The sequence below is a fragment of the Manduca sexta genome, chromosome 13, assembly GCF_014839805.1.
Source record: "Manduca sexta isolate Smith_Timp_Sample1 chromosome 13, JHU_Msex_v1.0, whole genome shotgun sequence".
In the NCBI taxonomy this organism is placed as follows: Eukaryota; Metazoa; Arthropoda; class Insecta; order Lepidoptera; family Sphingidae; genus Manduca; species Manduca sexta.
The window spans coordinates 4,099,029-4,112,089 of record NC_051127.1 but is presented as its reverse complement, the minus strand read 5'-3'; the positions used below and the strand labels follow the sequence as shown (position 1 = coordinate 4,112,089).

General features: G+C 36.4%; 1 protein-coding gene across 1 annotated transcript in view; it reads right to left on the bottom strand.

Annotated features, from left to right (window-relative positions):
• The window catches only part of LOC115453457 (neural cell adhesion molecule 2), a 132,380-nt gene that overhangs the window by 43,736 nt on the left and 75,583 nt on the right, over positions 1 to 13,061 (bottom strand). The window contains 1 exon segment of the mRNA XM_030182153.2: positions 10,049 to 10,172. Within this exon segment, the coding sequence (XP_030038013.2) occupies positions 10,049 to 10,172 (124 nt within the window).

The window sequence follows — 13,061 nt, the reverse complement described above, 5'->3', positions numbered from 1 at the left end:
GCCCCTTAGCTATTAGAAGACAATTAAGGCCCCGTAATATTACAGCGGATTACACCGGGAGTCAAACTGCCGGAGCGACATGATTTTTCCGCGATTATATCCTAATTTCCCGAAGTTATAATCCGGGATGGCGGGTCCATCGGTTCTGCATTATCGACAGCTTAAGGGCCCCAAGAAACTTTGACCCTAATTTGGGGTACGGAATGAACTAAAGTTATGAACATGGGATACAGTGGTTCTTCCGCAATTGCGGAGGTTGGATACTTTTTGTAATTAGCTTTGAAGCTAGTCATGTTTTTCGGGTAATACGTCTATTGACAGCTAACTTAAGGTTCGAACCATGAAATTCCGATGTTTGTTAAAGGGGCTGCTAAATAATAAACACTATAATTATAACTTGGAGAAGTCAAAAGCGCATACCTCAAGGTAAGATTTCGAACAAACTCTCAGCAGTACGGTCCACTTCCAACTATACTACCGCTAAAACTATGAGGTGACTAAAATATACACTAAAATAACACTATAGATTTATAGTAAGATCTAGAAACAAAATCTGGTTCGCTGTATTCTCGGCTCGTAAGCCGCTCCCCGGAATCTGTCGGATCCACATTCCTTCGCGAGGGATATTAGTGAAAATTCTTGCGGATACAACTTTTTGTTCAAGGAATACCGATGTACAGTCAGACACGAATAGAGCGGAAAGTTTACCTCAAATTAATTATGGTATTTTTTGTTATTGTTATATTTAAAACACTTAATATTTTTCGTTTATGAAGCAAATGTGTAATTATTGTTTGCAAGTTTAACATTTGAGATTTTAATTTAATGTTATTTTTGTTGCCGACTGTACATACTTTTTAGCGAAAGCTGATAGGAATTATTATAAACCGCGGGCAGTGGTTAATGAAAGTTAAAAGTTTCTGGAGTTTTGAGCTTTTATGGCGTTGTTTACATTTTAGCAAAGCCGTCCACTGAAACGTTTTTCATAACATAAACTCACGCTTCTAACCTCACAGGGCTTGCTAGATACTGAAGACCTTTTTTTAAATTTCTTTGAATGACAAGATGAACTTGCCGATCATCCGATGGTAAGCGATACGACCGCCCATAAACAGTAGAAACACCATCCAACACCTTGAATTACAAAGTATTGTTTGTATTACGCTCGCCATCCTGAGATGTTAAGTCTTATTATGTCCACTAGTTACATTGCCTACAAAGGAATTTTCAGGATAAAAGTCCCGCTATATATTTTCCCGGGATAGTAGCCTATAACCTTCCCAGGGTCTTATACTATCTCCATACCAAATTTTGCTTTCTTATACCACGTCTTATGTCACGTCCCGTTCCCGTGGGAACGGAATAAAAGTATCCTATGTCCGTCTCCTGGTTCTAAGCCACCTCTCCACCAATTTTCAGCCAAATCGGTTCATCTATTCTTGAGTTATAAATAGTGAAACTAACACCACTTTCTTTTAATAGATGTATAGTGATTTATTATCTTTACGCGAATGTTAGACAATGAAAGAAAAGTATTAAAATTATTAGGTAAACGTCGGGAGAAAATTGTAATATTAAAACCGCGATAAAAACAAAATATCGTTTTATTTAGATATAATAATTTTGTTGATTTGTAAGTACATGAGATATACTTATGAATACGAACACTTGTATGATAAACACGCTGTAGTGGTAGGATATATTTTATATCCGCCCGAATAGGGACCACCGTACAAGGTATTAAAACCCGCCATAGTGTCCCACGTAAGTGTTGCGTTCCAGGATCAGCCTGTGTAAATTCAGTTCCTAGGCCGGCATAATTGTGTCGACTGCCGAGAGGTAATCATCTCTCGTCAGTATATTAGACCCTACTTTACATAACACCAGGTTTACTGTGATGATTTTGCCGTGCTCGTTATTATAAAAAAAAACACGCAAGTCGTCCTATAGGGCTTCGTAATGACCTAACCTGGATTTTATTGCCTGAACTAGCGCAGTGTTATAAGCTATTGATCTATACTTCGAAGCGTAGTAGATGATTCAGTTGAGAACAAGAGAGATCCAGGTTCTTACACAAAGTGTACTATTAGGCATTGCGATGTATTTTTAGACCTTAAAATCCTACTATTGGTAAGGTAAATATTTTTAAAAAGCAAGTTTAAAAAAAGTTAACACAAATTTATAGATGATAAACTAATGTATGTCCTTGGTATATTTTAAATTTAATGCCAACGCCCTTAGATCCTTTACCACTTCAAGCTTGAATGAACGGAGGTTGCGAGAAGTTGTTGTAAGTAAAAAAAATACAGTACCACATATTAAAACAAAATCAATTAAATTCGAAGTATGTACTCGCGAAGCCGCGAACTAAAGCTATATAGATGTTTAAACCAAATACTACAGTATGTAAATATTATAATATGTCAATGTGAGTCATAAATCAAATGTCAAGGAAGGATCAAACGCATTTCCAATTGTTAATTAATTAAACCTAGCATCATATTGCGCGCCCAAAACGGTATTGTGTTCGAGTAGTGTATAATATGTGTGTTTGACAGGAATTTGATCTATTATCTGTGATAAACTTTTGAACCCTACGTTAAGTAATGTTGTGTTCCGCTCGTATCGAATTCATTACTATTATTCCTGATACTGCCCTAATCAGATTTCTCTCAAGTATAATAGTTCAGATCGTCGACCACTCGGTTTGCCTTCACAAAGAGTGTTCGACAGTTACTGCTCAATGAAGCGGAATAGTCACCACATTAACTTATAATATTACATTATATTCTTATGTATATTTTTATGTTTATGTAATTATAATATGTATTTTATGTATTTATCTTCTTTCTCAGTATCATATTACCGTGATGCACCTACCATGATTATCTCTGCACCACCCTAAGATTGACTGGTAGAGAATGCCTATGGCATTAAGTCAGCCTGTATACATTTGTATATTAAGTGCAATACATAAATAAATAATAATCATCTCTCAAAATAACCCCAAAATTCTTAAATTTTAGGATGATTGATGATTGCTATTATCATAAAAAGAGAAGCAAAGATACCAGGTTATTCATGATATCCGAGAACAATTAAGATTATGATGATTTACAGGACCAGATAATGATCAACAGGTATTTTGTTTAGTAGAAATTATCTAAGATCCCAGGTTCTATTCTCGCCAATGTGATATTGATTTTTTTTTTGCTTAGTATCAGTTAGTGACTAAAGGCTCGCTCACTACCACACACACATAGAGAAAAATACATGCCGCAGTTCCACACCTGCCTACCTCTGCAGTAGGAAGACTTGATGTATTTGTTATTAAAATAACGTACTTACCCCCTTATTCTTAGACGTTATTTATCTAAGGACGGATCATTGCTGTGATAACAAGTCTGTTTCTCAGCTTTGTTTGTCTGACAGCTAGCTGTTTGTTCAGCTTTGTTTATCTGACAGCCAACTAGATTCAAGTTGTATCTCAATATTAGCCAATCACAACGGCCCTATGTCTACGCACTATGAATGCTGCCATGCTGTCAGCACTGAGAAACAGATTTGTTATCACAGCCATGCTCCTTAGATAAATAACGTCTATGAATAAGAGGGTTAATGTGTACAAAGAAAAAAGCTTTTGAGTATAAAGAAAAATTATAATCTAGGAAATTAGTTACGAGTTTTAAGAGCTGATGAATATGCTCAAAAAATAAGTTTAGTTGTTTTAATTTAGCGAGTGCACGTCATAGAGAATGATTTATTGTTTAAAAATAAGTCGTTTGTAAATCCCCAAAATATTTATTACTCGACATTCCATATTTTCGTTCATAAATCGCATTTAAGTTTATAATTTAGTTTACATTTCTATAACAACACTTGTTTATTCCCTTGTATTAAAACAAACCTTACACTCTTATCCGGAGCAACTCGTCTTAGATTTTCGACGACAAATCGACTCTATACTGCCTCTGCTTGCTATTGAATTGATGCGAAATACGGTCTTCTAAGAAATTACAGAGCGATAGCCGCCTTTACTGCCTCAAATGAAAAAACTTTTAAAAATTGCTCTAAATACAAATCTACAAACACCACGTCTAGACTGCCGTGCTAAGCTCAAAAGCGGTATCTCAAAAAAAATATCAAAATCTTGATTTTTATGGCGTCGAATAGTTATAAAAATACCCATTCAATGAACTTACCTAAAAACAGTAACTTGTTTAGAACTTGTTAAAAAAACTTAAAAGAGTTTTCTCTATCTCAGTTTTACTTAAAAAACTATAAAACTATATTTACAAAACTTCCATTATCTCGAAATAAGGTTTCCCAGACATACCGCTTTTGCGCTTAGCACGCTAGTAGGAACAAAAGCTAGTAATATAAATTATCCCGCGCATGAATCAGCGGCGGGTTGTTGACGGATGAAGCTGTGATGGATTGCTTCAAGCTTTGACTCATCCGATATGTTCATTCTCTAGATCGACTCTTGTGACTGATGTAGGATGTGTTTTTGGTTACCCGAGTGGGGGTTAAAGTGGGGTTAATGGGTAGGGTTACTATGTTTAGTAGGTAACTGCACTACAATGACACTATAAAACAGGCCGGCATAACTGTATCAACTGGCGGGGAGCAATCTCTCCTCAGTCGGCTATCTTGACCTTACTTCATTTACAATTAGGTGCAGTGAAGTCACTTTGCCAAAGCAATATAAATACCTTACAATACTACAGTAAAAAACTCATACGATCGATATTATAAAAAAATAGGACCAACTAAAATAAAGTGCGTTTGAAATGATTTTTCTGATTCTTAGTATTGATATGAAATTAGCAACCGTTTATTAACAGCCGATACTATCAATACTTGCATGGAAAATTTAATATCCGATTTTGCGAAGAAAGGCCGATCGCAAATTCAACATCAATACATACTTGTTTACAAGAAATTTTGCGTAGGGAAATGTAAATTACGAAAGACGTCTGCCACTCTGTATAATGACGTTTGAACCTCGCAGAGATGACAAATTATGTTGTGTAAAGTAATAATAAAGTTACTTCATCATGTTTGAGTGATAGGCTTTCGAAATTTTTCAGGCATCTTTGTGAGGGCCGGAGTTGAGTCGCGTGGGTGTGTAAGCCTTTGTTCCTTTTCATTTATACGGTACATATTTTATAAGTATATATTATATAAGATTAGAGTTTTTCCCCTGAGGAATTTGTAGAGGTGAAAGATGTAACTAACTCCATCTTCGTTTACCTTGTATAGGGTTATTTTGACATTGCGATACTAAATGAAACCATATACTTATGTTCTTAAAAATAACACTTTACAATAAGTTATTCTAACCGTAGTTGTAAAATAAAAAAATCTAAATTTCGAACAAAATTACTACACCAAACTAAGCTTTCAATGTAAAATTATTATATGTTAAGAAAATAAATTGCTCATCGCGTTCTAAAGTGAATTTTGATGGATCAGGTAAAGTCATTTAAGACCAGGGAAATAAAAAAAATCACCAGGTTAAGGTAGAAAATGAAAAAATTCAAAAATAAAACCAAACGTGGTCCAAGACAGCTTACAAGTTTTTTTTTTATAATAATTAGACTGGCTTTGATATAATCACATAGCTATCTTACTCTCTTATAACTGACAACTGTTAAAAAGATCCTACATTTAATCTTACTTAGCTGTGAAATCAAATTAATATACTTCACTTATCTTGTAGCTGTTCGATACAGGAACTGAAATCTCGATATCCTGTTTCTTAGCAGAGAAACTATCTACCACATGAATATCTGCGGATAAATTTATAACTAGATTTTACTCGCAGATGTTATTGATCATACATTATTATTGGCATAAAATATCACCTAATCTGTTCTCTTAAGCTTTCTGACGACAGTCATCGTCATCATCAGCGGCAGGATATCTACAACTGAACACGGGCCTCGCCCAAAGATTTCCAGATAGACCTATTGAAAGCGGCCGCATCCAGCGAGCTCCTGCGACTTATTTACTGATGGAAGTATTTGTTGTTAATTTAGTTGAATGACGAAACGAGCCTGCCCCTTGCCTGATTGGAAGCGTTACGACCCTTCATAAACATTAGCAATACCATACAATACTGTGAATTAGTACTTCATGGCATTGGATTGCGCTCCTGACCCTGAGACTTGAGATGTTAAGTATCATAATTGAAAATATTGTCAATTGTAAGAAATATATATGGGTTTAGTTATTGAAAACGTACGTAACAAGTTATTCTTATTTATCTTTCAGAAATAAAAACTGGTACTTTCACTTCATATCCCCAACTTACTTCCTAAATTGCCTTATAAAAATAAACACCATTAATACCACTTTCAAAAACAAACTGGTACTATCATATAGGGATCGACCCCCCATCTCACTTCCCTAAATACCACCCTGTTCAAATCCCGCAGGCAGGTAGACAGGTGCGTTCCCGATCCCGATTACGAAAATTATTAACTTTGCAAATGTTCTGTCGGTGTGTTTCGCTGTTTACTCGACACATGTTACTTTGGCCCCTAATTCGGTACGGACATGACAATATGTCAGACATATTATGTTCTTTTCCAGGAAGCGTATGTGTTTTCTTGTTTTTGTTATAGGTCATCGATATATATGTACTACGTACTAGATTTGGCGTTCCGAACATTCACTACAACTGAATTGAACTGCAATCCATTCAAACTGAATTTAGTGTGGTCAATATTGACAGATCTTGGTTGTGAACGGAATGGCGCTCATGATATAAAAACTCGAGTCTAAGTGTAAATTTGAATTTTAATAATTTTTTTTATTAATTATTTGTTGTTCAAGTGAATAAGTAGGTTATAACAGTGACGTTTTGGTTGCCATTTTAGTTCTTGCGGCTGACTGTACGTATTAACCTATATTCAACAATATAATATATTATACTTTATATAACATACAAAAAGTAGACATAAATAAATAATCATTATATCATTAAGTACAAATAAATATTGAAATAGATCACTACAGGGAAGAACAATTTCCCCCCTCCCCCGGCCTTCCACCACCCTCCCTTAATGTCGGCGACCTGATAAGGTCCCAGGTAATGGAAAGCGAGGATAATCAGAATAGAACAATGAACGTCTCAGACAGGGGAAAAATGAGAACTTATTTTTCGTGTTCCAAAGCATTTGAACTATCGCATGTTACGCCTTTATTCTTCAAGAGGTGGGCAGAGACACAACTAGTGCACCGTTTCACCTTTTTTATTCCATTCCGAATAGGGAGCAATTTTACTGCAACAAATTAAAAACTCCAGATTGAGAAGAAAAACACAATATCACTGATCCGGGAATCGAACCCAAAACTGCAGCATCATGTTCTTCAAACCGGAACACAACAGTGACTACACACTGCTGCTGGGCGGCAGAAATATACATTGCGGTGGTATCTACCCAGACGGACTCTCACATATGAGAGATCTCTGATCAGGGGATCAAACCCGAAACTGCAGCACAATGTTCATCAAAACAGAACACAACAGTGACTACACACTGCTGCTTGGCGGCAGTAATAGACATTGCAGTGGTACCTACCTAGTTGGACTCTCACATATGACACCTACTACCAATAAGCCTGTCTAAGGAAATCTTCAGGATATATTCCTTTTCACATACATCAAGCAAATCTGAAGGTTGACATTAAAAGGCAAAAACCCTTCAAATGTGTTACGCGTAGAATTTATAATGAGATGGAATTTCCGTTTGTAAATGGCGCGGATGTTTTACGTTACATTATGTTCGAGTTTTGGTCCATTTAATTAACTTGCCTCTTTGTTGCGTAGTAGGAAACAAAATAATTTTATTTTATTTTTATAAGCCTATATACTCACGTAGTTTTTACTAGACAAAGGAAATATAGGATAGACAAGGCTTCGTGGTGTGACATCTGAGACTACTACCATAAATGACATTCCAGATAACGCAGTTGCTTTTTGAATTGATACTCTACTACAAGAGCTCTGCCATGAAAACCCAATTCACTAGCAGATCAGGCCCCACAAGTAGAAATGTTTTGTCCACAACCCTCAAAAGTCCCGCCCATTTACCTAGGCAATGGATTGGCATCCCCAAGGAAAGCGAAGGCGTTGCTGTCCCAAACAAACCTGGACACGTTCCGTGATCGACGAAGTGGAAAGTATTGGGAAGACTTGACGAAATCAAACGCAAAGTACAAGACAAAATGGAGTCCTGTGGAAGCCTTCTGCCCCATCCAGGAGACATAGGACCTTAATGATTGGATACTCTTGTATTACACAAAACACCATGAATATTAATAACTGTTAAGTTTTGTTTTTTATTGCTTTGAATGACGAGACTAGCTTGCCATTCGCCTGATGGTAAGCGATACGACCGCCCATAAACAATAGAAATACCATCCAAAACCTTGAATTACAAAGTACTGTTTGGTACTTCAACGCGCCCGCCATTCCAAGACATGAGATGTTAGGTCTCATTATCTCCAGTAATGTCCAGTCCACTGGCTAGATTGTACAAGTACAAAAAAACTCAAGGGATGCTTTCTAGAAGAGACACTTAAAGACCTTGTGATGTATTAATTTTTGACATCTTGCACAGTCTAAAATTCTTAGCATTCGTTGCCTCATTCACCCACTCCTTTATTCAATAAATATAGAAACATGGATGGATACAGCGATAAGTATAATCATATCTCCAGGTCGCATATGTAGGTCAGGCATAGATAGCTCAAAGCACGTATCCGCGCCATTGTTGTCGCTTGATTAAGTCATTCGTGATGGAACAATGACCTTATTAAGTGACGTCACAGGCCCAAGTACCACCGACACGCATGACTAATCAACGCTAGTAATTAGGGCAGCTGTGATAGAATTGAAAGTATTGATTGTAAAGAAATTGGCGGAATTTGATCTAGATTTAATTTGCTTTTTTAATTTGGGCATTTTCTTTGGATATCGAGTAAGAAATAATTGCCAGTTACATTTAGTATGTAAGCCTCTTCATGGCTATGTGTGTATGTCCTTTTCTTAACTTTTAAGGATAAGCAGAGATGTATCACGCTAAGATTCCACTGTTTAAATATAGTTTTAAGTAATAGGGTTACTGTCATTTGACTCGGAGCTCGAACCCTAGACCTCACCATAGTAATCATACCGGAAACGCAATATAATACGCCAAGGCAGTCAAGGAAAACCCGCCTAAATATTTTAGCATGTTTTAGCGCAAAGCTATTTTCAAACCACGGACGCCTTAATTCATTAATTTATAGATTAAACTGCGGAACAGTTTCGTACAATATTAGATGCTTTAAGCAAATCATGAAGCAATTACCCAGACTAAATTATGGATTGTATACGTTGGGTTAGGTTTAATGATACGTTACTAAATTAACAAGGCAATAGACTAAATTAGTGGTAAATAACAGATACTGGGTGGCTGGGCATGTTACACCTCTGCCTACCCTTGAAAGGACAAAGTGATTCTACGTTTATGACATTGAAATATGCCTCTTTGCAAATTTATTTTTTTCTGATTTTTTATAATTTGTCTACATCAATAATTTGGTAATTAATTTTTTTATGTCAATAACAATTTAATATCAACAGTAATTATGCTACGACTCCTATGTTTTTGTATCTAGAATACAATTGAGGTGCAACGTAATTATTATGACGACCAACATAAGACGAATTTAAGGCTTTTTAGATATAAAACGGACTGCTGAATCGACGGTCCACAGGTTCAAATCCCAAGTTACAATGATTTGTCGAAGTTAAGTGTGGATTTTCGCAATATTTCTATGTCATTTCTTATCGCTATACAACACCTACAGACAAGCGAAATTCTTTATACCGATTCGGTAATATGCTTAAAACTATTTGACACAATTAGCATGAAGGTAAAGAAGAAATATTATGAAAATACTTATTAACAATAGACCAAATCTTTTCGCCAACATTCTTGGAAACATTTGACATTTCAGAGGTATAAAAGTATGTAAATTTAATACTTACGTATAGATAGGCATCCTGTCAGCATCTTTGAACCACAGCATCATGGCTACATCTCGCGCCGGCGCTGCCAGGTCGCAGGGGAGCCGCGTCATGCCGCCTGGGGCAGACCACACTTGAATCACATCTGGAAAGATATAAACATTGTTAAAGGCAGGTCTGAAAAACATTTTATTTTACTTTTTAGATTTTTTTTTAAGTTATACGGGGCAAACGAGCATACGGTAAGTGATCACCATCGCCCACGAACATCTGCAATACCAGGGAGCATAGAGATGCGTTGCCGGCCTTTTAGATAGGAATACGCTCTTTTTTTGAGATATGGGAATGCAAAGCGACCCCACTGCTTCTGATGGTAAGCGAAATGGGGTCCAGATAGAATGACGAGAGATGTTTATTCTTCGCTAGTCGATACAATTGTGCCTATTTATTGGGCCTATTTGTCACTGGATATATACATTTCAGATATCCTTGCAATTTTCGCTTGGTGATAAAAACCTTTTAGTATGTTCGTACTAAAAATTTCCTTTATTATTGAAAAAATAACTTTATTCGTCTGTGCAGTCTTCAATATTAATATTATGTATTAGTATATAATTAATGATGTCATCCAAAGAACTAATGATTACATTAGATCACACAGGCTTAACATTAGTATACTCTGAATACGAGACAGAAAAGTTAAAGGTGCATGTCTTTGAAACCGAACCTATATTTGTGCCTATTGGCATCCATGATACTGCTCAACTAGGTACTTTTAAAATTGAAAATAGCTACAATACTCTCATGCTCATTAGTTGACATATAAAAACACCGTAGTTCGCCAAAATATTCCCATAACAAACATGTGAACATGCCAGTGTAACAAGCACAGCTGTCAGAACAGTACTCTTGATAGTTAAAAACCTAACTACATTCGACCTAGTTCGGGCAAAGTTAACGCTGCGAATCTTCAACTTGGAAATTTAGTGTGTGGTCTCTCGTGTAAGACTTTGGGTAGATAGTAGATACCAGTTTTGTGTATTCTCACGATGAGCAGGATGCAATATCAGATAAATATTGTAGACTGTGCATTACTGAGCCATGTAATTTTTATTCGGCTTCACTAAACTTAAAGCGGAGTGATTGGTCAAATAAAGTATTTATTAATAGGAGATGATTATTCCTCGCCACTCAAGATTATACCTGAATAAGTAGACAAAGTGCCTCCACTTTCTGCCGTGTGTATTCCGTCCCATAATGTAATAAGGGACGAGCCTGTCAAAATATCTGGAACAGATTGTATACTCCAGGCTGATACTGAATAGAAAAGCTTAATATCACTTCCCGACCCGGGAATCAAACCCAAGAACTTAGGACTGCAGTCGTGTCGTAACACCACTAAAGCAGTCAAAACGTGACGTAGTGAAAACGTGCTCACTATCCGCGTGAATCCAATACTACCATCATATTAGTACATCAATTAATTTTGTTGAGATACAAATTTCAAATCCATACTTTTTACTGCCAGGTATCCTGCCACTAATCCAAACGGACGATTTTGAGTAAATATTAATTGAAGAAACCTTAATTGAAGTATACACTACATATTTAGGACGTTAAGTATTTTTCTTGATGAACCAATTTGCATGCGTTTTGTGTTTATATTCCCGCATCGGCGCGCAACGTTTAGGTTCGCCCTTCCCGCCCCTAAGGACTCCCGAAGGACCCGTATTTAGACCTTTGATTATTACCGAATTGTGTTTTACTATAATTGAAATCCTCTTTGTTTCCCTCCCAATTCCTTTGTCCGCCCTCCTTTTTGATTGGAAATTGGCTTTCTTTTTACGATTACATTCGACAGGCATTTCTTTTAATGATAGATTTCTTTGTTTTTGTGATTATTGGCTTCGGCCCACTCGTTTGAGGATACGTCAAATTGAATTTCATTTGTGTTTAGGTCATCAATGTGGCGATCGATTTTTTGTTTTATCAGTAATGATTAATTTATTTTATTTCTCCCTATGAGTATAATTTTGTAGCTAATTGCGTAATAAAGTAGCTAGCTATAAAATACGTAGTAATGACGTGTTCAATTCCTGTGCCGAGATAATTCTAAACCGCCAAAAACGCAATTTTACTCAACATAAGTTCCTCTTCTTAATTTAAATCACAATACAGATATGGCGGGTTGCGAGCACATAAAACTTTAACCCAGAAGTCTGGTGTGTTTGCCTAAGTCGCCCCTTGCTAGGCTAACGAACATAAAGTTATGTGCAAACAAAAAACAAATATGTGATTTGACGCAATTAAATAATTACCTCCAAACTATTTAATTATAGTGCCTGAAATCCCACGTTCGCTTTCTTAATATCCTTTTCGCTTTTGATTGCATTAATCTTCATTATTACATATAATTCCATGTTTTATGTATTAGAAATTACGAGAAGTCGTAGGATTCATCATGTTTTTAGCCTGTCTGTGGCCATTAATACACCCTAACACAAATTGGGGAGAGCGGCTAATGTGGAATGGTACGGGAATATACTTAGAGCGATTATTAAATAATAGGTACTGCTCGCAACTTCGCCCGTGTGAAAAGCCTTTACCATTACAAAAGTCAAAAATAAAACTATTTTACGGATTTCATCGCGGTTTTATATTATCATTTTCTTCCGACGTTTCGAAGACTTTGGAACCTCCGTGGTCGTTTCAGAGTCCACCCCGTGACTGCGTGTAAAAACTGCGCTAAATCCGTCAAATAGTTTTATTTTAACATAAGCAATTATCATTACAAATATCCCTTAAACACTGTTCGTAGCACCACATGGACGACAGTAACTCTCATATGTAAGAGTCCGCGTGGGTAGGTCCCACCGCAATGTCTATTTCTGCCGCCAAGCAGCAGTGTGTAGTCACTATTAAATTCCGGTTTGAAGGACATTGTAGCCAGTATAACCACTGGACATAATGAGACATAACATCTCATGTCTCAGAATGGCGGGCGCAGTGTAATACCAAACAATAGTTTGTAATT